Genomic DNA, 26,077 nt, shown 5'->3' on the forward strand with positions numbered 1-26,077 from the left:
GCATTCTGTGGCCTCTTTGTTACAGCTGCTAACATTACTCTAAAGAATTCAGAGAGCTGGTATAAGTGGGGTGTTATAACGAACAGAAAGTGTGGCTCTCATTTAGTGGTTGGAGAGCAAGTCGCAATAAGGGAAAGAGGAAATGGCCCAGAACATGAAGGAGACTGATTTCGTTCAGGCTGTTATAATAGGGAGAACTTTCATCCAGAAACATCTGGAAGATGAGGGTTAAATGCTGAGGTTTTGTAAAGCAAGGGAGTTGTTGAGGAAGGGGAGATGTGAGTTTTATGTTGGAATATGCAAAAGCAAGTTGGTCTTTTGCATTTATCCTTTTCTTGGAACACAAAGGGAGAAGCGATTTCTTAACTATCCTTGTTTTCTGAAGAGTAAGTGGGGGCAACTAATAGGAAATTTGGACTCATTGACCAAGTCCTGACTTTTCTAGGCCAATTGCTGCAGATATTGGGGGTCAAAGTTCTATATAAATATAGTTAAATATGGTTTGGCCACTGTTTGTATAGTCAGTCTCAGAAATAACATGGAAGCCACATATAAATTAAGTTTTAGTAGTTACATTAAGAGGTATTAAGAGGTACAAACTTCTGCTTATAAAATAAAGAAGTCACGGGAATGAAAAGAACACCATAGGGAATATAGTCAATAATATTGTACTGACTTCACATGGTGGCAGGTGGAAATTACACTTACAGTGGTGAGCATTTCATAATGTTTATAACTGTGAAATCATTATGTTTTACAACTGAAACTAACATAATATTATATGTCAACTATACTTCAATTAAAAATTGAAAACAAACAGGGGCGCCTGGGTGGCTCAGTGGATTAAGCCACTGCCTTCGGCTCAGGTCATGATCTCGGGGTCCTGGGATCCAGTCCCGCATCGGGCTCTCTGCTCAGCGGGGAGCCTGCTTCCCTCTATCTCTCTCTCTGCCTGCTTCTCCATCTGCTTGTGATCTCTCTCTGTCAAATAAATAAATAAAATCTTTTAAAAAAAATTGAAAACAAACAGAAAACCATAGTGAGATACTATTACACACCCATTAGAATGGCCAAAATTTAAAATACTGGCAACACCAAGTATAGATATTACTGGTTGGAAAATAAGATGATACAGTCACTTTAGAAAATAAAGTGGGCGATGCCTGGGTGGCTCACTTGGTTAAGTGGCTGCCTTCGGCTCAGGTATTGATCCCAGAGTCCTAGGATCGAGTCCCACATCGGGCTCCTTGCTCGGCGGGGAGCCTGCTTCTCCCTCTGCCTCCGCCTGCCACTCTGTCTGCCTGTGCTCTCTCTCACTCCTCTCTCTCTCTCTGACAAATAAATAAATAAAATCTTAAAAAAAAAAAAAAGAAAAGAAAGTGGTGGGGCATCTGGGGGGCTCAATCAGTTAAGCAGCCGACTCCTGATTTTGGGTCAGGTCATGATTTCAGGGTCCTGGGATCCAGTGCTGTGTTGGGCTCTGCACTCATCAGGGAGTCTGCTTGAGGAGTCTCTCCCCCTCTCATTCTGCCCCTCCCCCACTACATGCATGCTCTCTAAATAAATAAACAAATCCAAAAAAAAAAAGAGGGCCACCTGGATGGTGCAGTCAATAAAGCATCTAACTCTTAGTCTTGGCTGAGGTCATTATCTCAAGGTCATGGGATTGAGCCCATGCAGGACTCTGTGCTCAGTATGGAATCTGTTTGAGATTCTCTCCTTCTCCCTCTGCCTACCCCTCCAGCTTCTGCTCCTGTTTGCTCTCTTTCTTTTAAGTAAATAAAATAAAGGGTGTCTGGGCAGCTCAGTCAGTTAAGCACCTGCTTTCGGCTCAGGTCATGATCCCAGAGTCTTGGGGTCGAGCCCCACATCGGGCTCCCTCTTCCACAGGAAGCCTGCTTCTCCCTCTCCCTCTGCCTGCTGCTCCCCCTGCTTGTGCTCTCTTTCTCTGTGTCAAATAAATAAATGAAATCTTTAGAAAAATAAATAATAAAATAAAATTAATGGAGTTTTTAAAAAAGATTTTATTTATTTATTTGACAGAGAGAAATCATAAGTAGACAGAGAGGCAGGCAGAGAGAGAGAGAGAGAGAGGGAAGCAGGCTCCCTGCTGAGCAGAGAGCCCAATGTGGGACTCGATCCCAGAACCCTGGGATCATGACCTGAGCTGAAGGCAGCAGCTTAACCCACTGAGCTACCCAGGTGCCCCTAAATGGAATCTTGAAAAAATAAATTAAATAAATCCTTAAAAAAGAAAATAAAGCATTTTCTTACAAAGTTAAATATTCTTGACAATTTTATGCCAGATGAAGTGAAAACATGTTCACATGAAGATTTTTACATAAATGTTCATTTTAGCCTTAATAACAATAGCCCCAAACTTGAAACAACTGAAATGTCCACCAAAAACTGAATGGGAAAATAAATTGCAGTATAGTCATGCAATAAAACCTTATTTAATAAAGAAAAAAGAATGAACTATGATTCACATGACCTGGATGAACCTCAGAAACATTATATAAATCTTCTATTAATCAAAAGATGCCAAGTACAAAAGAATACATACTGTTTGATTCCATTTGTATGAAACTTACTAAAGAAAAATGTAGGGAGGTGGGGAGGTGTGGTAACTGGGTGATGGACATTAAGGAGGATACTTCGTGTAATAAGCACTGAGCATTATATAAGACTGATGAATCACTGACCTTACCTCTGAAACCAATAATACATTATGCATTAATTAATTGAATTTATTTTTTTAGTATTTTAAAATTTAAATTTAATTGATCAACGTATAATGTATTACTGGTTTCAGAGGTACAGGCCTATGACTCATCAGTCTTACATAACACCCAATGCTCATTACATCATGTGCCTTCCTTAATGTCCATCACCCAGTTACCCCATCCCTCCATCCCCCTCCCCTCCAGCAACCCTCAGTTTGCTTTCCATGATTAAGAGTCTCTTATGGTTTGTTTCCCTCTCTGGTTTCATCTTGTTTTATTTTTTCCTCTCATCTCCTATGATCCTCTGTTTTGTTTCTCAAATTCCACACATCAGTGAGATCGTATATTTGTCTTTCTCTAATTGACTTATTTTGCTTAGCATAATACCCTCTAGTTCCATTCATGTCACTGCAAATGGCAAGATTTCAACTTTCTGATGGCTGCATAGTATTACATTGTATATATATACACCACATCTTCTTTATCCATTCATCGGTCGATGGACATTTGGGCTCTCTCCATAGTTTGGCTATTGTGGACATTGCTGCTATAAACATTGGTATGCAAGTGCCCCTTCAGATCACTAGATTTGTATCTTTAGGGCAAATACCCAGTAGTGCAATTGCAGAGTCATAGGGTAGCTCTATTTTCAACTTTTTGAGGACCCTCCACACTGTTTTCCAGAGTGGTTGCACCAGCTTGCATTCCCAACAGTGTAAGAGGCTCCCCTTTCTCCACATCCTCACCGACATGTCATTTCCTGATTTGTTAATTTTAGCCATTCTGACTGGCATCAGATAGTACCTCATTGTGGTTTCAATTTGTATTTGTATACAAATATGATCACTTTCCCCGATGCCAAGTAATTAATTGAATTTAAATTTTTTAAAATGGTGCCACCAAAAAAAAAAAAAGACAAATGTAAAAATAGAAAGTGGAGGGCGCCTGGGTGGCTCAGTGGGTTAAGCCGCTGCCTTTGGCTCAGATCATGATCTCGGGGTCCTGGGATCGAGTCCCGCATGGGGCTCTCTGCTCAGCAGGGAGCCTGCTTCCTCCTCTCTCTCTCTCTGCCTGCCTCTCTACCTACTTGTGATCTCTCTCTGTCAAATAAATAAAATATTTAATAAAAAAAAATAGAAAGTAAATCAGTGGTTGAGTAGGGCTGGGAGTAGAACTTACAAAGTTATGTAAAGGGCTGGAAAAAGGAAAACAAGGGAATAGTCTGGGGGATGGAATTATTCTACACTGATAGATATTTTTTGTCAAAACTCATAGAATTGTATACTCACAGTTCATGCATTTTATCATGTAAATTGTACTTCAATAAAGTTGATTTGAAAAGTAAAAAGAAACTGGGACGCCTGGGTGGCTCAGTGGGTTAAGCTGCTGCCTTCGGCTCAGGTCATGATCCCAGAGTCCTGGGATCGAGTCCCACATCTGGTTCCTTACTCAGCTGGGAGCTTTCTTATCCCTCTCCCTCTGCCTACTGCTCCCCCTGCTTGTGCTCTCTCTCTCTGTGTCAAATAAATAGATAAAATCTTTTAAGAATTTTAAAAAAAGTAAAAAGAAACAGATAACATGTTTTTAAGATTTTATTTATTTATTTTACAGAGAGAGAAAGGGGGGAGGGGCAGAGGGAGAGGAAGAGTAAGAGAAACTCAAGGAGACTACACTGTGCACAGATCCTGACATAAGGCTCGATCTCTTGACCCTGAGGTCATGATCTGTGCCAAAATCAAGAGTCAAAGGCTGACTAACTGAGCCACCCAGAATATCTCCTCCCCAGATAACATTAATTTTAATATGTTTAACCCAACATATCCAAAATATTATAATTCAAATAATCAGTGTGAAGATTTTTAATGGATATTTTACATTCTTTTTTTTTAATGAATTCTTTGAAATCTGGTGTGTATTTTACACTTAAAGCACACCTCGATTCGGACAGACACATTTCTCCTCAATGGGCACAGGTGGCCACTGCAACCAGATTAGGCAGCACAAGAGAAATGAAGGCCTTCAGTATTCAGATCAAAGGAGGTAAGAATCTTTCTCAAAGATATTTTCAAGGGCCCTTTAAGATCTCTCAGGTAACTAAAGGATCTAGCTTTACAGCAAAGGTCAGATCAAAATTGTAGCTTTCCCACCCATGCCCATGGGGTTGACAGAAAAAGAGCTAAGGTCAGATATGGAAGTAAGGAACATGGAGCTATCAGGAATAAAACACCAGGACCTTGGCCTGAAAACGTCTGCAAATGGTCAAGCTTTATTTTTCTTCTTTTTAAAAAAATTTTATTTTTAGGGGTGCCTGGGTGGCTCAGTTGGTTGAAGCCTCTACCTTCGGCAGGGGTCATGATCCTGGGGTGTTGGGATCAAGTCCCGCATCGGGCTCTCTGCTCAGTGGGGAGTCTGCTTCCTCCTCTCTCTCTGCCTACTTGTGATCTCTGTCAAATAACTAAGTTAAAATCTTAAAAAAAAAAAAAAGATTTTATTTCTATTATGTATTTGACAGAGAGAGAGAGCAGTGAGACAGGGAACACAAGCAGGGGGAGTGAGAGAGGGAGAAGCAGCCTCCCCACTGAGCAGGGAGCCCAATGGGGGGCTCGATCCCAGGACCCCAGGATCATGACCTGAGCCAAAGGCAGACGCTTAATGACAGAGCTACCCAGGCACCCCTGGCCAAACTTTAAAGCGAGTCTCAAGCCCCATCCTGGTAGGAGCAGGAGGTGGGCTACCAAAGCTATACAGTTCCCAAAGAGGACATGCTTCCCAGTGTCACTTCCCAGTGGCCACGGAAGATCCTGGACAAGGAGAAAGCTCCTGAGGGCAAAGCTGAGGCCAGGGAAGACCATTGACTGGGGTAAGAGATCCAGAATCCCGAAAAAGAGGCAGCCAGGACTAGTGATAAATATTCTCCACGATCAGGGCAGGAAATATTTTCAATTTCTGCCTAGCAGGATTTCATTACTTCTGGGGGACAGTGGGAGCCTCCATGGCCATTACCCTGCCCCTCTTGTCACAGCCCAGGAAGAGCCATATCTGGACCTCATGGAAAAGGCTGAGCCGCCCCCAGCGATCCTGGGGTTTTTAAGATGAATGCAGCTGGTTGCTTCCTTTGGGGAGTGAGTATGTTCTATGTTTGGGAAGATGGGTTGGTATTTGGTGGCCAGAGGGACAGACTGTCATGGTGCTGCTCATGTGCTCATTTAAATCTTCTTCCTCCCTGCAGAACAACTACAGGATTGTAGTTAAGACGCAGCTGCTCAGGTGGGGAACAGCTCTTCCTAGCTGCTCTTGTACCGAGGGCCTTTTGCTGAGCTCGCACTGGTGGAATGTGAACAGAAGCACCTCGGGCAAGGGCTGCCTCACTTGTTAAGAGGAGATGTTTGTGCCCGAGCTCTGACCTCTTCCTGTGGCCACAGCTGGCAGGAATGAGAGCAGCCATGGAACCTTATGTTGAAGGTGAAAAGCTGGTTACCTACATGTACTCTTATGTGAGCGACAAATGAACGTTTATTTTGTTTGAGCCATTGTTGCACTTTTGGGTCTTTTTGTTATAACATCTCACATTCCCCTGTCTGCTTGTGTTGGACACCGTGTTTCTTGTATCCCACATCAGAAGACTTTCTTGGCGTATTCCTTTATTTTGGTGGAGTTCTTCCTCTGTTTCCTTTCTTAGAAGGTGTGCTTGGTGGGGGGGGGGGGTAAGTGTTCTGAGAGCTGAATTCCTTGGCATTTGACCTGTTCTTATCTTTCTGGAATCTTTAAGGACCTTCTCTTTGTCTCCAGTGTTCTAGTATGTGTCTATTTTCAACAATTGTGCTGGGTTCTGAACCCTTTCAACGTGGACACTTGTATCCTTCATTTCTGGGAATAATTTTTTTTTTCTTTGATGATATCCTCCCCTGCATTTTCTCTGTCTCTATTCTTAGCAGAATTCTTAATATATAGATATTGGCTTTCCTTGCCCGGCACTCAAATTTTCTTATGTTTCTTTTTAAGCTCCCATCTGTTTGTCTTTTTACTTTGTTTTTTTGGGAAATTTCCTTATTATTTATCTTCCTTCTACTGATTTGCTTGTTTGTTCCCTGAACATTTCTTTTTAAAATAACACCCTGGTCTTGTTTCTTGGTTACAGACCTTCTTACACCCCTGAGGTTATTATTGATAGATTTTGTAAGTCTTTTTCTTCTTGGGTGGGTTGTTCCTTCTACATTGCTATTTCTTCTTCCTTTTTTGTGTGCACCTTGCTTTGATCTCTTTCACGTTAAAGGCTCTTCTCAACATGTGGTTGTATTTAAAGTGTGGGGATTTGGGGGGGGTGACTGGCTCAGTAGGTAGAGCATGCAGCTCTTAATCTTGGGGTTGTGTGAGCCACACATTGGGTGTAGGGCATTCTTAACAAAAATAAAAATGAAAAAATAAAGTGTGGGTGATGTCATCTTTTTAAATCTTGTTGGTGGGATCCAGAGCTGATGGCCAAGAAAGAATTCTTGAGGTGTCTCTGGTGCAAAATGGTGGTTTTATTAAAGCCTAGAGACAGGACCCATGGGCAGAAAGAGTCGCTGCCTGCTACCCTCTGCTTCCCTGGGATTGTGAAGAGCAACTGATTATATACCTTGGGGTTGGGAGAAGTAATGATAAAGGGAAGTTCCAAAAGGACTTTCATATTTTAAGAAGACTCAAGATCCTGGAGAAAAGTTATAATCAACCTATCTCAAGTACTTGTCAGTGGTGTGACAAGGAGATTTAATTTTTATCTGCATTTCCTCTGCTTTTGTGTCCCACATCATGGTGACTAACAAAGTGATTGGGAGCCCAGAGCATATAAATAGGCTTGTTGACTGTGAGCTTAATTATGAGGTGATCTGGCTGGACTGTCTTCCTTGGGAACACTGACTTCAGCATCTCTACATCTCTCCTTCCCATGCCCCCAAAGAGGATTCTTCTAATCTCCTGCCTAGAGGTTGAAGACTTGTCAGCCAGTGTTTTTAGAGCTGAGTAGAGAAACTGGGCTGGGGTTGTGGGAGAGATTATTTGATTATTCAGTGAGCACATATTTGCTTAGTGTTCCTTCTGTTCCCCACTCCAGAAGGGAAAAGTTACAGTCTTTTTTCTAGAAGGGGGATGGTTAGTGGTCCAGTTACTCGGAATAGGAGGAAGGGGCCGAACTTCTCCAACAGTTTTAATCAATCTACCTAATTACAGGACCTCTCTCTAGCTTCTCTGCTCCTTCCTGGGGTGCCTGAGGTTATCAGGACCTGAGCCTCAAAATGATTTTATGATGCAAATTAAGTTGCCCCTGCGCTTTTCCTATTACTGGTTTGCTAAATCACCTACTACAGGTCCATTTTGTGTGTGTGTGTGCGTGCGCGTGCGCGGCGCAGAATCTTGTTGCTGTCAAATCCTCTCCCATCCTCGTCATCCTTATGGGTTTAAAAAACAAACACACCTAATAGCGTTTTTTGGGGGGGGGGAGATTTTATTTTTATATTTGAGAGAGGGGGGAGCACAAGAGAGCTAGCACAAGCCGTGGGGAGGGGCAGAGGGAGAAGCAGACACCCCACTGAGCAGGGAGCCCAAAGCGGAGGAGTTTGATTCCGGGACCCCAAGGTCATGACCCGAGTTGAAGGCAGAGGTTTAACAGACTGAGCCATCCAGGAGCCCCCACCTATTTGTGTTTTCAGTAGGCCTTCGGGAGGAAGAAAATGACACTTCGGTTCAATCTGAACGTCTTTCCCCAGAAGTAACTCCTATTTCTGTTCATTCCTGCTGCCGTGGTCTAATTTGAGCCTCCGCCACTGCTTGCCTGGGCCACTGGCGCAGCCTGCTTGCTGCGCTTCCTACTTGCAGTGTGCTCCTTCCTCCTCTATGCTGCTACCCACGAGTCCGAGTGGACCCTCCGCAGAGCAAATGTTATATCCCCGCCCTCCTTTCAACCCTTTTTCAATTCCCTTTTGCTCTTAAGTTGTAAGGCCCCGCATCATCTGGCCTCGCCAAATTTTTCATTCTCATCTCCCCACTTTCTCCCAGTTGGTCATTGGGCTCCAGCCAGACTCTAACACGTGTGTCTCTTCACACCCAAACATGGTGTCTCAGGGTAGCCCTACCTACTGCGACTTTACTGAAATGACCTCTTAACACTTCCTCCGAAACCTCCCCACCAAATTTTCCAGTTAGCTTCTCCTCATTGTCTTCCAGATTCTGACTTTAATTTTTCTTCAAAGAAGGTTTTCTTGTCACTCAACACTATGCAGGTCCTTATTGATGGTCTGATTGGTCTAAATATTTGCTATCTTTCTCCACAGAAGGGTTAGGCCTCCCTCCCCTGATGGTATCCATATCCCACATGACACACTGGGAATTTCTATATTACAACTTTCATCACACTATAGTTTACTGTCAGTATGTGTTTAGTTTTCTGTCTTCCCAGCCAAAGTATACGGTCTAAGAAGGGAGGGTCTTGTATCTATCTTATACACCACCATACCGTACTCTCAATGTTTAGTATACTCTTTCCTACCCCATAGGAATGACAAAGATACTCTCCTTGACCAAATTTAGCAACCTTCTAGCAGTTTAAGGTCATGTCCCTAGACTGACCCCAATCCTCCTTAAAATGCCTGCCCTGAGAAAGCCCAACACTGCCAGGGTATTTTACTGTTTGTTCCAGCCCAAACTTGGTGATAGGCATATAGGCCCCTGAGCTCCCTTTCAGCATAGTTATTTTAGAAAACTTGCAATTATCAATTCCTTATAATTTTGAGATGCAAATCAGCCACACAGAACTGTCTTCTCAAGGCCCATCTCCTCCCTGCTTGGTGGTGTATTGCCTTAACTTGTGTAACTGGCTGTCATAAAGAGATGAGAAGTTTGTTTCTCCTCCAGGTACACGCCAATTAACAAGCCCAAGTGGCCCAGTCCCATGGACCAACACCCCTTGGCACCTCTCAATGCTTTCCCAGTAGCACCCAGACTTTAAAAAGTCTCCAGTTTTTTTTGGGGGGGGGAAGTTCAGTTCAATTCACGATGTACCCTCTTTCCTGTTGTAATTGCTGTTACTGAGTAAAATCTATTCTTACTGCTTTAGCCAGTGTCTGGCTTTGTTTATCTCTGACAGTAAGCACACTAAATAGTGAATTAACTAAATAGGTTCTATACAGGCGTGTGAACAGCTGTGGGGAGGAGTTTCATTATTTCGAAGCCTCTTTCGGGGTCTGTCTTCCTCTCCCACTCTTCAAAAAGCTACTTTTCTGTTACTTTTTGTTTCATAATCTCCAATTACATGAAAGGTGACAATTACATCAAATCACCCCCAGTGCATTTTGGGATTCAGCTAATCTGATTACTGCAGACAGATATAGAAAGCTATTTTAAAAAGTAGCACCTCTAAATTTCAATTCTCTGGATCCTCTTTTAAACACGGCTTAAAAACTTCCAAAGTATTTGCCATTTCTATTTCTGGGCCAACAGAAAGAGTTCAGTTCAGTCCAGAAAGACATGTGGGCGGGCTGGATGTGAGTCCGAGCGTGGGTGAACTGGGCTCTGCTTTGGCTACAAATGGCTCACACCCCCCTTCTTCCCTCCCAATGCGGGTAGCACTCCGCTGTCTGCTCCTGCAGCCTTCTGCCGTTCCTTCGAAATCTTTGCCAGTTCCACTCGCCCGACCGTACTTTTAGGAAGCCCAGAGTGCCCCCCGCAACCCGCGACCCTCAGCATCAGCTCGCGCCTAAATTCAGAACTAGCAGCGCCGCTACTCCCACGCTCCAGCCCCAGCCTCGGCCCCGGCAGTACCGGGGAGTATTACGTGCTAGGACTCGGGCTGGAAGCTAGCGCCGCCATGTTGCTTTCTGGCGGCGCTTTCCAGAGGAAGGGAAGGAGGCTGAGCAGCGTCCCGGAGTTCCGGGCCTTGTGCGCAAGTGCGGAAGTGTGTTGGCCCCGAGTGTGACCGGTTTCCGGCCGGTGTTAGTACACCGGCTTCCAGGAGACGTGTAACGGACGGTGGGCGGCAGCCATGGCCGAGAGGAAACCTAACGGAGGCGGCGGTCCCGCCAGCACCTCCTCATCGGGCACTAACTTACTTTTTTCCTCCTCGGCCACGGAATTCAGCTTCAACGTGCCCTTCATCCCAGTCACCCAAGCCGCCGCTGCCTCGGCCTCCTTGCTCCTGCCCGGAGGTAGTAGGGAGAGGGGAATCCGGTGGGACGAGTGTGTGTGGGGAGGCGGGCGGGGGGCGTGGGGCGACGAGGGCCGGGTGGGAGGTTTTGCTTCGTGTGTACCCGACTCCGGGTAGCTTGCCAGGGCCATGAGCGACCAGGTTTGAGTGGCTCGGGGGCTTTGAGATATCCCAAGCGGGGGCTAGATCAGGAGGCTTGCTCTTCGTCCAAGGAGCCCTCTGTCCCGAAGGCTGGCCGCTCCACGCTGGCACTGACATTACCCAAATTTTTGTTGAACACCTACTGGTGTGCTAGGGAATGCAGAGAAGTTAGTGCTTCTCAACTAGGATGCAGTAGGGAATGTCCTGGATGGACAGCTTCCCTTTCCTGGGATAGACTTGTAATATTTGCAAAGTAGAGGTGCAGAATGCAGTACTCATCTTTCAAGACAGTGCCTCCCGTTGTCTGAGGAGCTTTTCCTCCTTCTTGTCCCCCATTCCTATGTTCACCCTAACTCTTTCACTTCTTTATTATTGTCTAGGGGTATTGCTGTTTAATGATTGTGTGGCATCACACAGAGTATGGTATTTGGGAGCACAGACTGTTGTCCATCCCAGGCTCTGCCGGTAACTTGCTGTGTGACCTCAGGCATGTTACTTTACCTCTCTGTGCTTCACTTTCCTTATCTGTACAGCCTCCTAAAGCTGTCAGGAGAAGTGAGTTGATTTTTGTAAGGTGCCGAGTGTAGTGTCTGGCACCTAGCGTTATGTAAGTGTTTGTGAAATCAACGTATCTGCCTCCGGATACTGTGTAGATGTTTCTTGAATGAGTATCTGAATGATTAAATGAAGGAATTGAGAAATGATGGGAGGGGAGGAGTCTAGGAGATGTTTTGATTTGAGTGTCTGGTTGTTGACAAACATCTGTTGAGATAGTAGAGTGGAGTAAAAGCGCAAGAAGGGAGACGGTTAAGGTGACAAATTCATTTCTAGGCTTACTAAGTTCGAGGTGTATGTGGTTGAGCTGCCAGAAGTGTCGAGGAAGCAGTTGGGTAATAGGTTCTGGAACACCTGAGAACAGTATCGGTTTGAGACAGAGTTGGGAGTGTCACAAGTGTACAAGTGCCCATTAAAGTTGTGGGTGTCTTTACCAAATGTGTCCACGTGTAATTAGAAAGTGCCCCTGAGGTGAGCTGGCAGCACATTGAGATCAGCATTTCATTTACAGTGGATGCTAATCAGAAAAAAGTTCCTGAGATCAGGTTGATCCCAATTTGTCTTAAAGGAAGAAGGATACTACAGAGGTTTTCTCCACTCCATGTTTTTAGTTGTTGAGAGATAAACTGAGAAATACAGACAAGTGAGGTCCAGAGAGTTGAAAAGAGAGAGTGGGAGCTGGAAATATATCTGAAAATGAGAATAGAACCAGCAGACAAAGGGCTTTGTGCAGGAGGTGGTATTTTATTTTTAGTTACAAAGAAACAACTGAGAGGAGTATTTTAAATAGTGGAGTATCTTAGTTAAATTGATGTGTGAGAAATATAATGGGAGCAACCTAGAAGCTCAAGCCAGAATCTCTGTGGGCCAAGGGTCCTCCTTCACAGAGGTCGAGAAGGATCCTGGAGCTTGAAAGGCCACTTGGGAGCAAGGATCACAGTGTGCTGTGTGCTGGGTGTGGGTCCTCTGTTGGGCTCCGTGCCTCCAGCAGCAGGAGATAAGAGGGAATGTGACTGGAGGAGGAAAGATGAGGGAGAGGAAAGTCTCTACAAGCGAAGGTAAGGGCGTATAAAAGCTTAGTAAGGAAGAAGAGGCTGGACTTTTTTAGGTTGTGTAGAGGAAACATGCTTTTTTCTTTTTCTTTTTAAGGTTTTATTTATTTGTCAGAGAGAGAGAGAGAGAGAGAGAGAGAGGAGAGAGAGAGTGTGTGTGCGCGCACACACACACATGCACACACACGCCCACAAGCAGGGGGAGCAGCAGGCAGAGGGAGAGGAAGAAGCAGGGAGCCCAATGAGGGACTCGATCCCAGGACCCCTGGATCATGACCTGAGCTGAAGGCGACACTTTGCTGACTGAGCCCTCCAGGCGTCCCAGGGAACAGGCTTTTATTTTACAGCTTGGTGGCAGAAGAGAAGATAATTTGGGGTTGACAATACCTGCAGTGAAAATCATTTTTGGCAAAGGCAAGTGAAGAGAACTTCCTTTGGTTAGAAAATGACTTTTCTCATGATTTGACATTCTCTAAAGGCTAGTTATCTGGATGTGATACTGTGTGATTTTAGGGATGGCAATAAATGGTTGACCTACTTTGCCTTGGGAATACAAATACCACATGTTCATTTGTACAATGAGTGCTTTGTAGTAGGTAGGAGTCCTGAAACACACCCTTCTTGTCAACACAGTCATATCTGCACTTAAGTTTCTTATTACTGTAGAAATAAAATTATGTGTAATTTGGTAGTAGAATAATATTTGAATTATTTTTTTACCAGGAAAAAATGAGATATAAAAATTGTAGATCCAAATTTCATTTCCCTTCTTGAAAACATCCTTAGACAAATAGGTGTGATCTATGTATATTTACAAAATAAATACTTAACTATATTTATTCAAAAAATGTAAAAGGCCATGTACCAAAGTGATTATTTCTGAGAGATTGGCTTATGAATGAAATCTAATTTTTCCCTCTTTTTCTTGTTTCTCATTCGTATTTTCCAGTTTTTCGTTTCGAAGAAAAAAAAAAGGTTTTCATCTTTGTTTTTTTTTTTCTGTAATGCAGAAATAAAACAATAAAATGAGGTACAGTTGCTAGATCTGCCGTGTTGGGTCCTCTCTGCAGAGCCGTAGACGAACCTTTAAACTGTTTGCTCTCCCGTTCCCTTTCAGAGGATTCCACGGATGTCGGTGAGGAGGACAGCTTCCTCGGGCAGACTTCTGCTCACACGTCTACCCCACAGACATTTAGTTACTTCTCTCAGGTATCAAGCAGTAGTGATCCTTTTGGGAATATTGGACAGTCCCCGTTAACGACTGTGGCAACGTCAGCTGGGCACTCCGCATTCTCCAAGTCCCCCGCTGCTCTCCCTTTTACAACTGGACCCCAAGATGGGTTGAATGCGTGTTCACCGCCCATTTCGCAGGCTCAGTATGGTGCCCCACCTTCACAGATGGGAATGAATGCTTACCTGCCTTCTCAGCCGGGTAGTCTCCCTCCTTCCAGTTTTGGGAGCCCACCGCAAGGAGCACCCCAACAAGGACACAATCCGTATCGTCATACCCCTGTGAGCAGCAGGGCCAATCCTTACATCGCACCACCGCAGCTGCAGCAGTGCCAGACCCCGGCCCCTCCCGCCCATCCTCCAGCCCCGGGGCCCCCCATGCAGATGTACCAGATGCCGGGAGGATCTTTGCCACCGGTAGGAGACGTGTTTTTAAATCCTAGCTATTCACTCTGATTTTTTAATCTGTCATCTTAGCCTGTGTCTTTTAAAACACTGCACTTTTAATAATCAGCGTGATGACATTATTTTCAGAGGCCCTTCTTTGTAAGCTACATGCTTTGAAGGAAACATTCTTTCAAAGGTAGCTCGTAAAATGGTTCTTATATTGGTTTATATTATCAGTGTTTGGAAGTAGTTCTTGAGTTTAATGAGTTAACTACATGTCAGTATTCCCAGATTTTAATGTAAGAGATCAATAATAAATGTCATCTGGGGACATATGAGAGTTGAAGCAGTTATGAACAGACTGCCAGCTTCTCACTTTTTAATTATTCTATTTAATCAAACTATTCAATTACAGGAACTAAAAATTGATTACTCCAATAATTTCTTTTATTTACATTATGAAGTTTGGGTCTAGACAGTCAGATTCTCTCTCAGGAGGGTGATGGAACAACATTTGCATTGGGTAAATTTTATGAAATTCCCTTATGCCCTTTTCCCAGCTAATTGCTCAACTGACTTCCACAGGGAAATCACCTGAATCAAAGAAATGGAAGTGATTAAAAGGAAGAATTAAGAACCCAACCCAGTGTGGCAAGGGTAGCAGTATTATCGTTAAGAGTATAACCTCGCATCTCTCTTGGGGATAGAGAATGGGCTCTGTTTTATTGTTTAATTTAAATCCTTTCAACATGTAAATGCTTGGCAATGTTAGATTTCAGCATATTGGAACATAACTGGAATCACAGTGTGCAGTATAGTTAACATACTAGTTTGCTGATTAAACTCTTGAAAAGATATCTAATTTAAGAATTTTAAAAGTGGTAATTTCAGACTTAAAAGAACGTGGCAGGGGTTCCTGGGTGGCTCAGTTGATCTCAGCTAAGGTCTTGATCTCAGTGTCGTGAGTTTCAGCCCTGCACTGAGCTCTGTGCTAGGCATGGAGTCTACTTAAAAAAAAAAAAAAAAAAAGAAGGGGCACCTGGGTGGCTCAGTGGGTTAAAGCCCGTGCTTTCAGCTCAGGTCATGATCCCAGGGTCCTGGGATTGAGCCCCGTGTCAGGCTCTCTGCTCAGCAGGGAACCTGCTTCCCTTCCTCTGCCTTTCTGCCTACTTGTGATCTCTGTCAAATAAATAAATAAAATCTTAAAAAAAAAAAGAAGAAGAAGAAGGAAGAAAGTTGCAAAAATACAAATAGCACCCTGGTACCCTTCACCCATGTTTATCTGTCATTCCATCTTACCCCGTTTGTTCTGTCGCTTGTGCACACGTGCACTCCCACGCATTTGGTCGTCCTCTCTCTCCTGTTCTCACCATGTATGTGTGCAGTTGTTTTGGGAAATACTTGGTCAGTTGAATACATGATGACTCTTTACTCCTAAATATTTTCTTTTTTTTTTTTTAAGATCCTATTTATTTATTTGAGAGAGTGTGCAAGAGAGAGAGCACAAGTCAGGTAGGGGGAGAGGCAGAGGGAGAAGCAGACTCCCATTCAGCAGGGAACCCAATGCGGGACTCGATCCCAGGACCTTGGGATCATTACGTGAGCTGAAGGCAGGTACTCAACCAACTGAGCCACCCAGGCGTTCCTTGTACGTATTTTCTAAGAGTAAGAAAGTTCTTTCATATAAGCACTGTACAGTTAACACCTCAGTAGCTTTAACATTGATACATTCCAAAATGATTTTCAATTAAAAAATTTAAAAATAGACTCTGATTTTAAAAGTATTTCCAGTACAGAAAATTTGGAAAATGTAGAAAAGTCAAATGATTCAAAATTGTCTCTCTGTAACCCATCTTTTCATTTTGTTATATGTCTTTGTTATATTTTTTCTAGACAAACATATTTCTATGCATATTTTTTAGATGTTAACTTTTTTTTCTACAACATTTGTAATGGCTCTAGAGAATTTCAGGATTTAAGTAACATAATTTATTTAATCAGGTCTCTAGAAGACTGTTTTTCTTTGAAGATTTTATTTATTTGACAGAGACACAGCGAGAGGAGAAGGAACATAAGCAGGGAACACAAGAGTGGGAGGGGGAGAAGCAGGCTTCTCACGGAGCAGGGAGCCCAGTGCGGGGCTTGATCCCAGGACCCTGGGATCATGACCTGAGCCAAAGGCAGACACTTAACTGACTAAGCCACCCAGGCGCCCTTCTGTAAGACATTTAAATTATGTCCAGTGACTTTCTGTTATAAATGACCTGTTGTGTACATCTTTATAGGTAAATTTTTACTTGTTTTTTAGTTAAATCTTTAGGATGAGTTCTAAGAAATGGAACGGAGGGGTCAAGGAATGTGCACGTTATAAAGATTTACTAAATCGTAGAAGACACACTGCTAGGTTGATTTCTGTGAAGGTGCTAATTTACTTTGCCCTGAGTTTGAGAAAGCCCAGCTTACTTTTAAGATGGTGTTGGGTTTTGTTAGATTTATAAAAAAATTTTAGTTGCTTTCAGGCCTAGTTACTAAACGAAACAGTTGTCTAGAAATACATGTAGGATAATCATTACTAATGTCACTTTGGGTCCGAGGCATATATGGAATTGTTTTCTTGAACAAACATCATAGTTCTCTAACTTTTTTTGTGTCCTCCAGATTCCTCCTTCAATGCCATCAGGGTTGACCCCTCCAACGCAACAGCAGGCCCTGGCTAGACCAGCAGGTCCCTCTGTGCAAGCGCCATCTCCTTTTCTACTTCAAAACCAGTATGAACCTGTTCAGCCCCACTGGTTTTACTGCAAGGAGGTAGAATACAAACAACTGTGGATGCCTTTCAGTATGTTTGACTCTTCGAATCTTGAAGAAATCTATAACTCAGGTAAGTACTGATTGCGTACGATACATTTGTATCTGATTTTAGGAAGAATAGAAATAAAGAGTATTTATCCACGGCTTTTTTTTTGTGAATGTCAAATTCCTTAGTCCCTGTAGACTCCACCAGACTCGTTACCTTAAGACAGTGATATGAACGCAAGTCCTGAGTTATTTGAGCAAGGTTTTTAAAGAAATGTTTTAATAATTTTCTTCTTTGTTTAAAGGTGTTTTAAGTTAGAGAAATAGACTAGTTCACATAATGTGGGTGTCAATTTTTCTATTTCCCTTATTCATTTGTAGCTATTGGGCATTTATAAAACATCTTTGGAACTCTTGTTCCTGAAGATGCTCTGAAAAGTGTTCTGTGGTCAGGTGAGTTTTGGAAATGATTTAACCCCATTCACCTTTTGAGATAGTGCACTGTAGTCTTAAGGTTCTCTGAGAATTGGGAGTATAGAAATATGTGTATTTATCCTGATGATATTTCTCTCTCTCTCTCTCTTTTTTTTTTTTTTTTTTTAAGATTTTATTTATTTATTTGTCAGAAATAGAGCATGGGCACAAGTAGGGGGAGTGGTAGGCAGAGGGAGAAGCAGGTTCCATGCTTAAGCAAGGAGCCTGTTGCTGGACTCAATCCCAGAAGCCTCGGATTATGACCCGAGCTAAAGTCAGATGTTTAACCGACTTCTTCACCCAGGCATCTCTATCCTGATAATTCATCATGGGACTTAAAAATCACTTGTTAGGGGTGCCCGGGTGGCTCAGTGGATTAAAGCCTCTGCCATTGGCTCAGGTCATGATCCTAGGGTCCTAGGATCAAGCCCTGCATCAGGCTCTCTGCTCGGCAGGGAGCCTGCTTCCCCCCCCTCCCCGCCGTGCCTGCCTCTCTGCCTACTTGTGATCTCTGTCAAACAAATAAATAAAATCTTTAAAAAAAAGTCACTTGTTAATACCCCCTAGAAATATACTTTATGGAGCATTGCTGCTTTGATTAAAAAAAGGAAACCTGGGGCGCCTGGGTGGCTCAGTGGGTTAAGCCGCTGCCTTCGGCTCAGGTCATGATCTCAGGGTCCTGGGATCGAGTCCCGCATCGGGCTCTCTGCTCAGCAGGGAGCCTGCTTCCTTCTCTCTCTCTCTGCCTGCCTCTCAGTGTACTTGTGGTTTCTCTCTGTCAAATAAATAAATAAGAAAATCTTAAAAAAAAAAAAAAAAATAAAAAAAGGAAACCTGGCAGTTATTTGAATTATTTTATGATTTTTTAAAAAATGGTCATTTTTTAAAAAAAGATTTTATTTATTTGAGAGAGCACGTGTGCATGTGCACGCCCACAAGCTGGGTGGGGACTAGAGGGAGAGGGAGAAGCGACTCCCTACTGAGCAGGGAGCCCAATGCAGGACTGAATCCTGGGGCCCTGGGATCATGACCTGAGCTGAAGGCATGTGTTTTACCAGCTGAGCCATCCAGGAGCCCCTTAAATGATTATGTTTTAAAACTTCGCTTTGGCTCTTTTTTTCTTCCGTTAAGAAGAGTCTTAATTTTGGACAGCACAAATTCATCTTAAAATTCTGTTTTTAAACAAAAATGAACTTCGTTGTCTTTTAGGATCAGCCAATCACCATATTCATTATTTATTACTTTTTAACATGCCTTGTTACTGTTGGGTTAAAATGTGAACTTTGTGCCCCAGTCCAGCCAGACCCCGAGAGCGTGGTTCTAGGCACAGATGGAGGGCGCTATGACGTGTATCTCTATGACCGAGTGAGGAAGGCTGTGTACTGGGAGGAGGAGCCCGCTGAAGTGAGACGCTGTACTTGGTTCTACAAAGGGGACACGGACAGCAGATTTATTCCCTATACAGAGGAGTTCAGTGAAAAACTAGAGGTAGGTGGGCTTATTTCCTTTACCCATTTCTTTAAAAAACATAGGCCTTTGTATATATTGGAGCCTCCTACAACACCACTCACAATGGAACCGACTTTATTTTTTTTTTTAAAGAATTATTTTAGAGCAGGGGGAGAGAATGTGCACACGTATGTGTGAGGGAAGGGCAGAGGGAGAGAATCTCAAGCAGACTCCCTGCTGAGCGTGGAGCTTGACTTGGGGTTTGATCCCAGAACTCTGAGATCATGACCTGATCCCAGAACCTGGAGATCGTGACGTGAACCGAAATCATGAATCAGTAGCTTAACCGACTGAGCCACCCAAGTGCCCTGAGAGCTGGTTTTATTGATAAGAGCTTGTTTTGATCCTGTTCAAAAGAGCATTGCTTTTGAAGGGGTGCTGTTGTTCATGAGATACTAATCGTGGCTTCCCTGTCTGAAGATAGACTGTTTTTCAGGGACGTATCACAAATCTAAAAAGGTACTCGTAGCAAACCTTAAAATCAACTTAGTCTGCCGGAATCTGTTGTTAACAGCAATTGCCAAGCATTTGGATGCTTTTCAAATTACTGTTCAGTAGAAGACTTGAGTTTAACTTCTGATTTTTGAAAATAAGTAGAAAACAGAATAGGAACACATGTCTCAAGATTTACTAGCCATTCTGAAACTACTGGGTAATGTTTTACATAATTGTGTTAATTTCTTATGATTAGTCTACTTCATGGTTGAATTAAATGTTTGAAATAAGTTAGGTGAATTCAATTTGCATACATGGAAGTGAGATACAGAACACTGTAGTTACTATTGTTTAATGTTGTAGTTATTAAAACGTAGATAACCTCTTCTATCAGAAAACATTAAAATAATACTTTGTTATCGGTAAAAGGGGCCTCTAAAATGTTAACCTTCCCTAGTTCATATTTTGAATAGCTTCAAGTAAGTACTAGATTTTATGTTTTGTTAGGAGCTGACAGTCGAGTTTAGTGGCTAACTATTAATTATTAAATTTTTGTTGTGCTTGATGTAATATTTAATAGAGATAAGAAAAAAATTAATGTCATCCTTTCATATTGAACCCTTATATTTAAAAAATATTTTCTTTGACAGTTAATCTAACATAATAGCGTAGATTTCTTGGGGCATGTTTTGTTTTAAAAATAATTATAAATGCATTTTTTAAAGGGATTTTATTTATTTTTTATAGAGCGAGCATGAGCAGGGGAAGGGGCAGAGGGAGAAGCAGACTCCCTGCTGATCAGGGAGCTTGACGTGGGGCCTGACCCCAGGACTCAAGATCATGACCTGAACCAAACCCTGATGCTTTACCTACTGAGCCACATAGGCACCCCTATAAATGCATTTCTTAGGTATTATCAATTGTACCTGTTCTGGAAATACTAATCTCTATAATAGTGACTCTGAAAAACAGTTTTATAACCAAACTGACACTGAAAGATAAATGTCGGCCTAAAGTAAGACAGAGGTTAGTTGTGGAAAGTAAATTGGAAAAGAAACTTGTTGAGAGCACAGGGTTCACATTTTTTTTGTTTCAAGCTATAGTAAAAAATACATTTGACATTAAAATTTAGTATATGTATTTTATACACACACATACACACACGTATATTTAATTATCAGAAATAGTCATGTGTGGTAACAGACTCTGGGGAATTTCTAGAATTTATAGAATTCTATAAATTTATAGAATTTGCTGGTTTCCATGATATACATACTCCCTCCATGGCCAACCTTGAGCTACCAACAGGATGCTAGTAGCCACAGTAGGGAAGAGTTGTGTCGCGTGCTTGTGAGCTGCTGTCAGCCTGCTCTCACACACCACTAAAAACAAAGGCCTGTAGAGCAGTACTTAGACTTATCGGGTGCTGCTCTGATATTTTCTGTTTCATCTGAAACACTGATTTTATAATCTGTTATTCATCATCATGCACAGTTTGAAAAACACTGATACGGAACAGAGTCAGAACCCATTTAAGAAGAGCAAAGACTGCAAAGAAGGCATTAAATTAATTTTGTTCTTGGAAATATCATGTACCAGGAGGCACCATTCTCCTAAAACATAATCTTAGTTATTTGAATGAGGGAAAAAAAATGTGTAAAAGAATGCTGATATCTGTTGCATAATTTCAGACCGAAATTATTAAGCAAATGTATGCTGTAATTCTGTAATTTTTGGTCTCTCTGGTAGGACCCTACTGAAGGTATAACATCCCAAGTTTAGTCCTGTTATTTTGAAGCCAAGGCACATAGTCTAAGTATAAAGTCTAAGCAGTTTTATCTCAGCGGATTCACTTCATCTCAGTCGTGTTGCACATGGATAACACAGGCCTTGAGGGTGGGGTGGCTGTCCACGGACTGACCATCGCCGCAGCACCCGGCTCTTCATAATCTAGGGAGATCTTCGCTTCTCTTCAGCATCTTTCATGGTGCTTAAACCGGATCAGGGAAGATGTGGAGGAGGTTAGGAGATGAGAAAGCCAATGAGAAGAGAAGTGGACATTTCTCAAGATCGCGTAGGTGATCCTGCACTATCAGAGCACTGAGACAAAACAGGAGTTTGAACAGAAAACACCTTCTCTCTGGTGATGACATGATTAGGTACATGGAAAGTTGGGAGAATTTTTAGAAATACTGTTAGCCCTGCAAGTCTGTAGGTATAAAATCAACATATACGAATTAATGGCATTCCTATATAATAGAAATAACTCACTAGACGGAGGCGCCTGACTGGCCCAGTTGGTAAAGTGTGTGACTCTTGATCTTAGGGCCATGAGTTCGAGCCCCACACTGGGCATGGAGCTTACATTTAAAAAAAGAAAGGAAGAAAGGAAAGAAAGAAAGAAAAAAACTAGCACCCATAATAAAAAGAAGAAGATGCTATTTATAACACTAACAAAACTATAGGCTATGTAGGAAAACGTCTGACAAATACCTGTGGGAACTTATGGAAGCAAACTATAAAACAGAATTGAAATAAAAGGTGATCTCAAGAAGTGGAGCTAAGTATGTTCACAGATGCACAGTTAAGATGTCAGTTCTTCCCAAATTATTTTATAAATTGTATGTAATGCCAATCAAAATTACATCAGAGTTTTTAAGGTAAAATTTGTAAACTGCTCCTGAATTTTATATGGAGGGTCAAAGTGTCAAGAATAACCAAGACCCTTTAAAAAGAATGCCATGTGGGGGTGCCTGGGTGGCTCAGTGAGTTAAGGCCTCTGCCTTCGGCTCGGGTCATGATCCCAGGGTCCTGGGATTGAGCCCCACATCGGGCTCTCTGCTCAGTGGGGAGCCTGCTTCCCTCTCTCTCTCTGCCTGCCTCTCGCCTACTTGTTCTCTCTCTCTCTGTCAAATAAATAAATAAAATCTAAAAAAAAAAAAAAAGAAAAAAGAATGCCATGTGGAAACTTGGCTCTACCAGACAACATTTATTCTAAAGCTGTGGACTGAAAGGGGATATGTAAAAGTGCAAAGAATTCTTAAGATAGTGAAACTTCTTTCTTTAAACATTTTTATTTGTAATCTTGCTTTTAAAAATTATAAGTAAATATGGTAAAAATTACAAAAAGCCAAGTGAGGAAGAGTCAAAGGGGTAGAGGCTGATGGAGGGGAGTCATTAATCAGTGACTGTCTAGGAGACAAAAAGAAACTCGTCTATTTTGACATGATTGTCAAATAATCATTGTTAATAATTAAAAAAAAAAAAATTCAGACAGTGGGTGTGGCAGCAGTTCTGCATTACCTCATCTTGAGTCTCTCTCCAAGAGGCCCTCAGGCTTTTTTTTTTTCCTTGTTGGAAGCAGAATACTATATCTAGAGGAAGAGTAAGAAAATAGTTAACAGCCTTTTTTTTTTTTTAATTATAAGTATTTATTTATTAGACAGGGAGAGAGAGCCCAAGCAGGGGGAGCAGCAGGCAGAGGGAGAAGCAGGCTCCCCACTGCGCGAGGAGTCCGATGTGGGGCTCAATCCCAGGACCTTCATGACCTGAGCCAAAGACAGATGCTTAACTCACTGAGCCACCCCAGCGCCCCTCAACAGTCATGTCTTTGCAGTCAGAAAGTTGAGGGTGGGAGTGAGCTGCAGTTCTGCCGCGCTCTTCACCGTGTGCAATCTTAGGTAGCTGTGAACTTGTGGACTAGGCGTTGAATTGTGTCGTCCTTTGCAGCCTCCAGAAGATGTGTTAAAGTCCTAGCCCTAGTGCCTCTGAATGTGATCTTACCTGGAAATAGGGTGCTTGCAGATGTAATTAGCTAAGATGAGATCATTCTGGAGAAGGGTGGGCCCCTCATCCGATAGGACTTGATGTCATACCCTGTGAAAGTAGAGAATGGGAGGGTTGCCTCTGTAAGCCAGAGGACACTAAAGATTGCTGGTAAACCACCAGAAGCTAGGAAGAGGCAAGGAAGAGTTCCCTGTAGGATTCTGAGGGACATGGCCCGCTGATACTTGACATCAGACTTCTAGCCTCCACAACTGTGAGACAATACTTTTCTGTTTGCAAAGCCATTCAGTTTGTGATACTTTGTTAACATGGCTCTAGGATACTAACAGGCTGTGTAGACCTTTGTTTTCTCCTCTATATAATGGGGATAATCTTATTTAGGAGTGATTGAGAGTAATTAATTAAATAAGGTAACCTATATAAAGTGACTGTCAAGTGTGGCAGTTAGTACATGAGAGCCTCTGTTACGTGATTTTTATTATCATCATAGTTATACTTTTGTTCCTCACTTTTTTTAATATGGTATAAATTTGTTTTACTGGATTATGTTTCCATTATTTTAGGCTGAATATAAAAAAGCAGTAACCACAAATCAGTGGCATCGTAGATTAGAGTTCCCAAGTGGAGAGACAATCGTTATGCACAATCCAAAGGTAATGTTATTATTTAAGATATTAAAACGTTAGGTTCATTTTAATAATGATTTTGCTGAATGTGGTTGATATATGTTCATCTTAACTTTTGTAGGGATGTATTTATAAGAAGTGCATTGTTTTTAAAAGCTTGCCATTGTTTATATTGATCATAGAAACAAAAACAAAATTTAAATTTTTCTCATGAAGTTTCTGCTTATGGCAGCGTGTTGGCTGAAGCTCATTATGCACCACTGAAGTTGTTTGATAAATGTTTGCACTTGAGCAGAGGTCAGCAGGCTTTTTCTGTCAAGGGCGGGAGAGTAAATATTTACTTCTTCATAGGCTGTGCGATCTCTGTTGCAGCTGTCCGTGTGCCACTGTAGCCTGAAAGCAGCTGCAGATAATATATGAAGCAGGGGGTGTGTCTAGTGTAGTAAAACCTTATTGATATAGGCGGTAGCTCATGTTCGTTTGGAGGCCATGGTTTGACCATCTTACCCTTGATGGTGGTTTGTTTCGTCTTTTAAAAATAATGTCCTTCCTTTTCTTATTTGTGTTGTCCCCATGAACTAGTTTTTTTTAAAGATACTAATTCGGGGTGTTCTTTCATTTACCATACTAATCACTCTGAGTCCCAGGTTCCTCACATGTAGTAAGTACCTTCCAGGGTCATATTTTAGATAAAATGAAGTAATTTATACAAAAACGTCTAGCATAGTGCTTGGCATATAGTAATTTTTCAGAACATAGGCTATTTATGTCAGAGAAGTATACAAGAAAACAAAAGTAATTTTAATGTCATCATTTCTGTAGTTCTTACTGATACTGAAATAAAAACATTTATATGCCAACAGAATTTAAACAGTATAAAAAGGGGTCAAATAAAAAATAAAAGCCTCTCACCTCTGCATTTCCCATTTCTCCCCCTGATGGTAATTACGTTTAACTTATGTTTTTATTTATTTTTGATGCAGACACAAAACTTTGCATACCATCTTGCATGCCTCCTTTTTTTTTTTTAGTAGAAAAATTTCTGTGTGACTTGCGACTAAATTTAATTGATTTAACAGAGTATATTTTTTCCTAAGAAGTGGTGGGTAAATCAGTTTTTGGCATTGAAATCGTATTAGTACATTACTTGGGAATCTTGCTACTTAAAGAATTACGCCTTAAATATTTTTGTAAGATGAAGATTCCTCCATTCTAGGTAATTTTTCTTAATTTGTTATATGTAAACCTGGATTTTTATGTTATGTTTTTAAGGTGTACTGCTTCTGATTTAGTTGTAGTATTTTCCAGTGTAAGCATTGAAGTGATGGTATTGAGTTGCCTAGTTTTAATGGTTAACCCTAGCAGGATTGTTACAAAATTGTTTTGGGAGAATAATACTAGTACTAGACTTGTAACTGTTGATACTATGAAATAATTATGTATTGAAGTAATTTATTTAGCCTGTCATGGAAGTCAATTTGCTCATGAGGTCTTCATAATCTTTCTGTCCTGTCTTGAAGGTTATTGTTCAGTTCCAGCCTTCGTCAGTGCCAGATGAATGGGGAACCACACAAGACGGACAGACGAGGCCCAGGGTTGTGAAGCGTGGAATTGATGATAACCTTGATGAGATTCCGGATGGTGCGTATAGGTTGTTCAGGGCCAAGGTTATTTTTAGACTCCTCCATTTTAGCATCATTTATTAGGGACACAAAAAAATAAGCATTTCTTAGGCCTACCTGCCATAACATGCAGAAATCAGCCAGGCTGGCCTATATCTTTCTTTTTTTCCTATTACTTTTATATCTGTTTATTTTAAAATTTAGAATTCTGTTGAAGATATACAAACCATGTGACATAGATTCTAAAAGATATATTGTTCTGAAGAAGCGCTTTGCTGGTTGAAACTAGGCTTTTGGCAATATTTTTGGGCTTTTGTGGTCATGTCTCGTCTAGTGTGTATTCCTCCATGGGAAAGGTAGCAGACTTTTTCTGTTAAGGGCCATGTAGTAAATATTTGAGGCCCTATGGACTGCATCTGTTCAGCTCTGCCAGTGTAGTGTGAAAGCATCTGTAGATGGACTGTAAACAAATGAGCATAGCCGTGTTCCAGTAAAGCTTTGTAAAAACCAGGTGGTGAGCCGGATTTGGCCTATTTGGGCAACCAGTGCTCCAGTGTATGAG

The 26,077-nt window shown here is 41.9% G+C and overlaps 1 protein-coding gene across 11 annotated transcripts in view; it reads left to right on the plus strand.

Moving 5' to 3' along the window:
• Positions 1-10,641: 10,641 nt before the first annotated feature.
• The window catches only part of SEC23IP (SEC23 interacting protein), a 41,090-nt gene continuing 25,654 nt past the window's right edge, over positions 10,642-26,077 (plus strand). For 2 of the 11 annotated variants that reach the window (XM_082720295.1, XM_082720296.1), the window contains exons 1-7: positions 10,661-10,903; positions 13,768-13,859; positions 14,022-14,297; positions 16,926-17,148; positions 18,832-19,025; positions 23,831-23,920; positions 25,414-25,534. In XM_082720295.1, coding sequence (XP_082576421.1) covers positions 10,741-10,903; positions 13,768-13,859; positions 14,022-14,297; positions 16,926-17,148; positions 18,832-19,025; positions 23,831-23,920; positions 25,414-25,534 — 1,159 coding nt within the window. In that variant the 5' untranslated portion in view covers positions 10,661-10,740. Of the gene's footprint in view, positions 10,904-12,485; positions 12,657-13,767; positions 14,298-16,925; positions 17,149-18,831; positions 19,026-23,830; positions 23,921-25,413; positions 25,535-26,077 lie in introns of all 11 variants that reach the window. The other 9 variants (XM_082720290.1, XM_082720291.1, XM_082720287.1 and 6 more) reach the window with 8 other exon arrangements.

Source organism: Mustela nivalis (genome assembly GCF_964662115.1).
Source record: "Mustela nivalis genome assembly, chromosome: 2".
NCBI classification, from domain to species: domain Eukaryota; kingdom Metazoa; phylum Chordata; class Mammalia; order Carnivora; family Mustelidae; genus Mustela; species Mustela nivalis.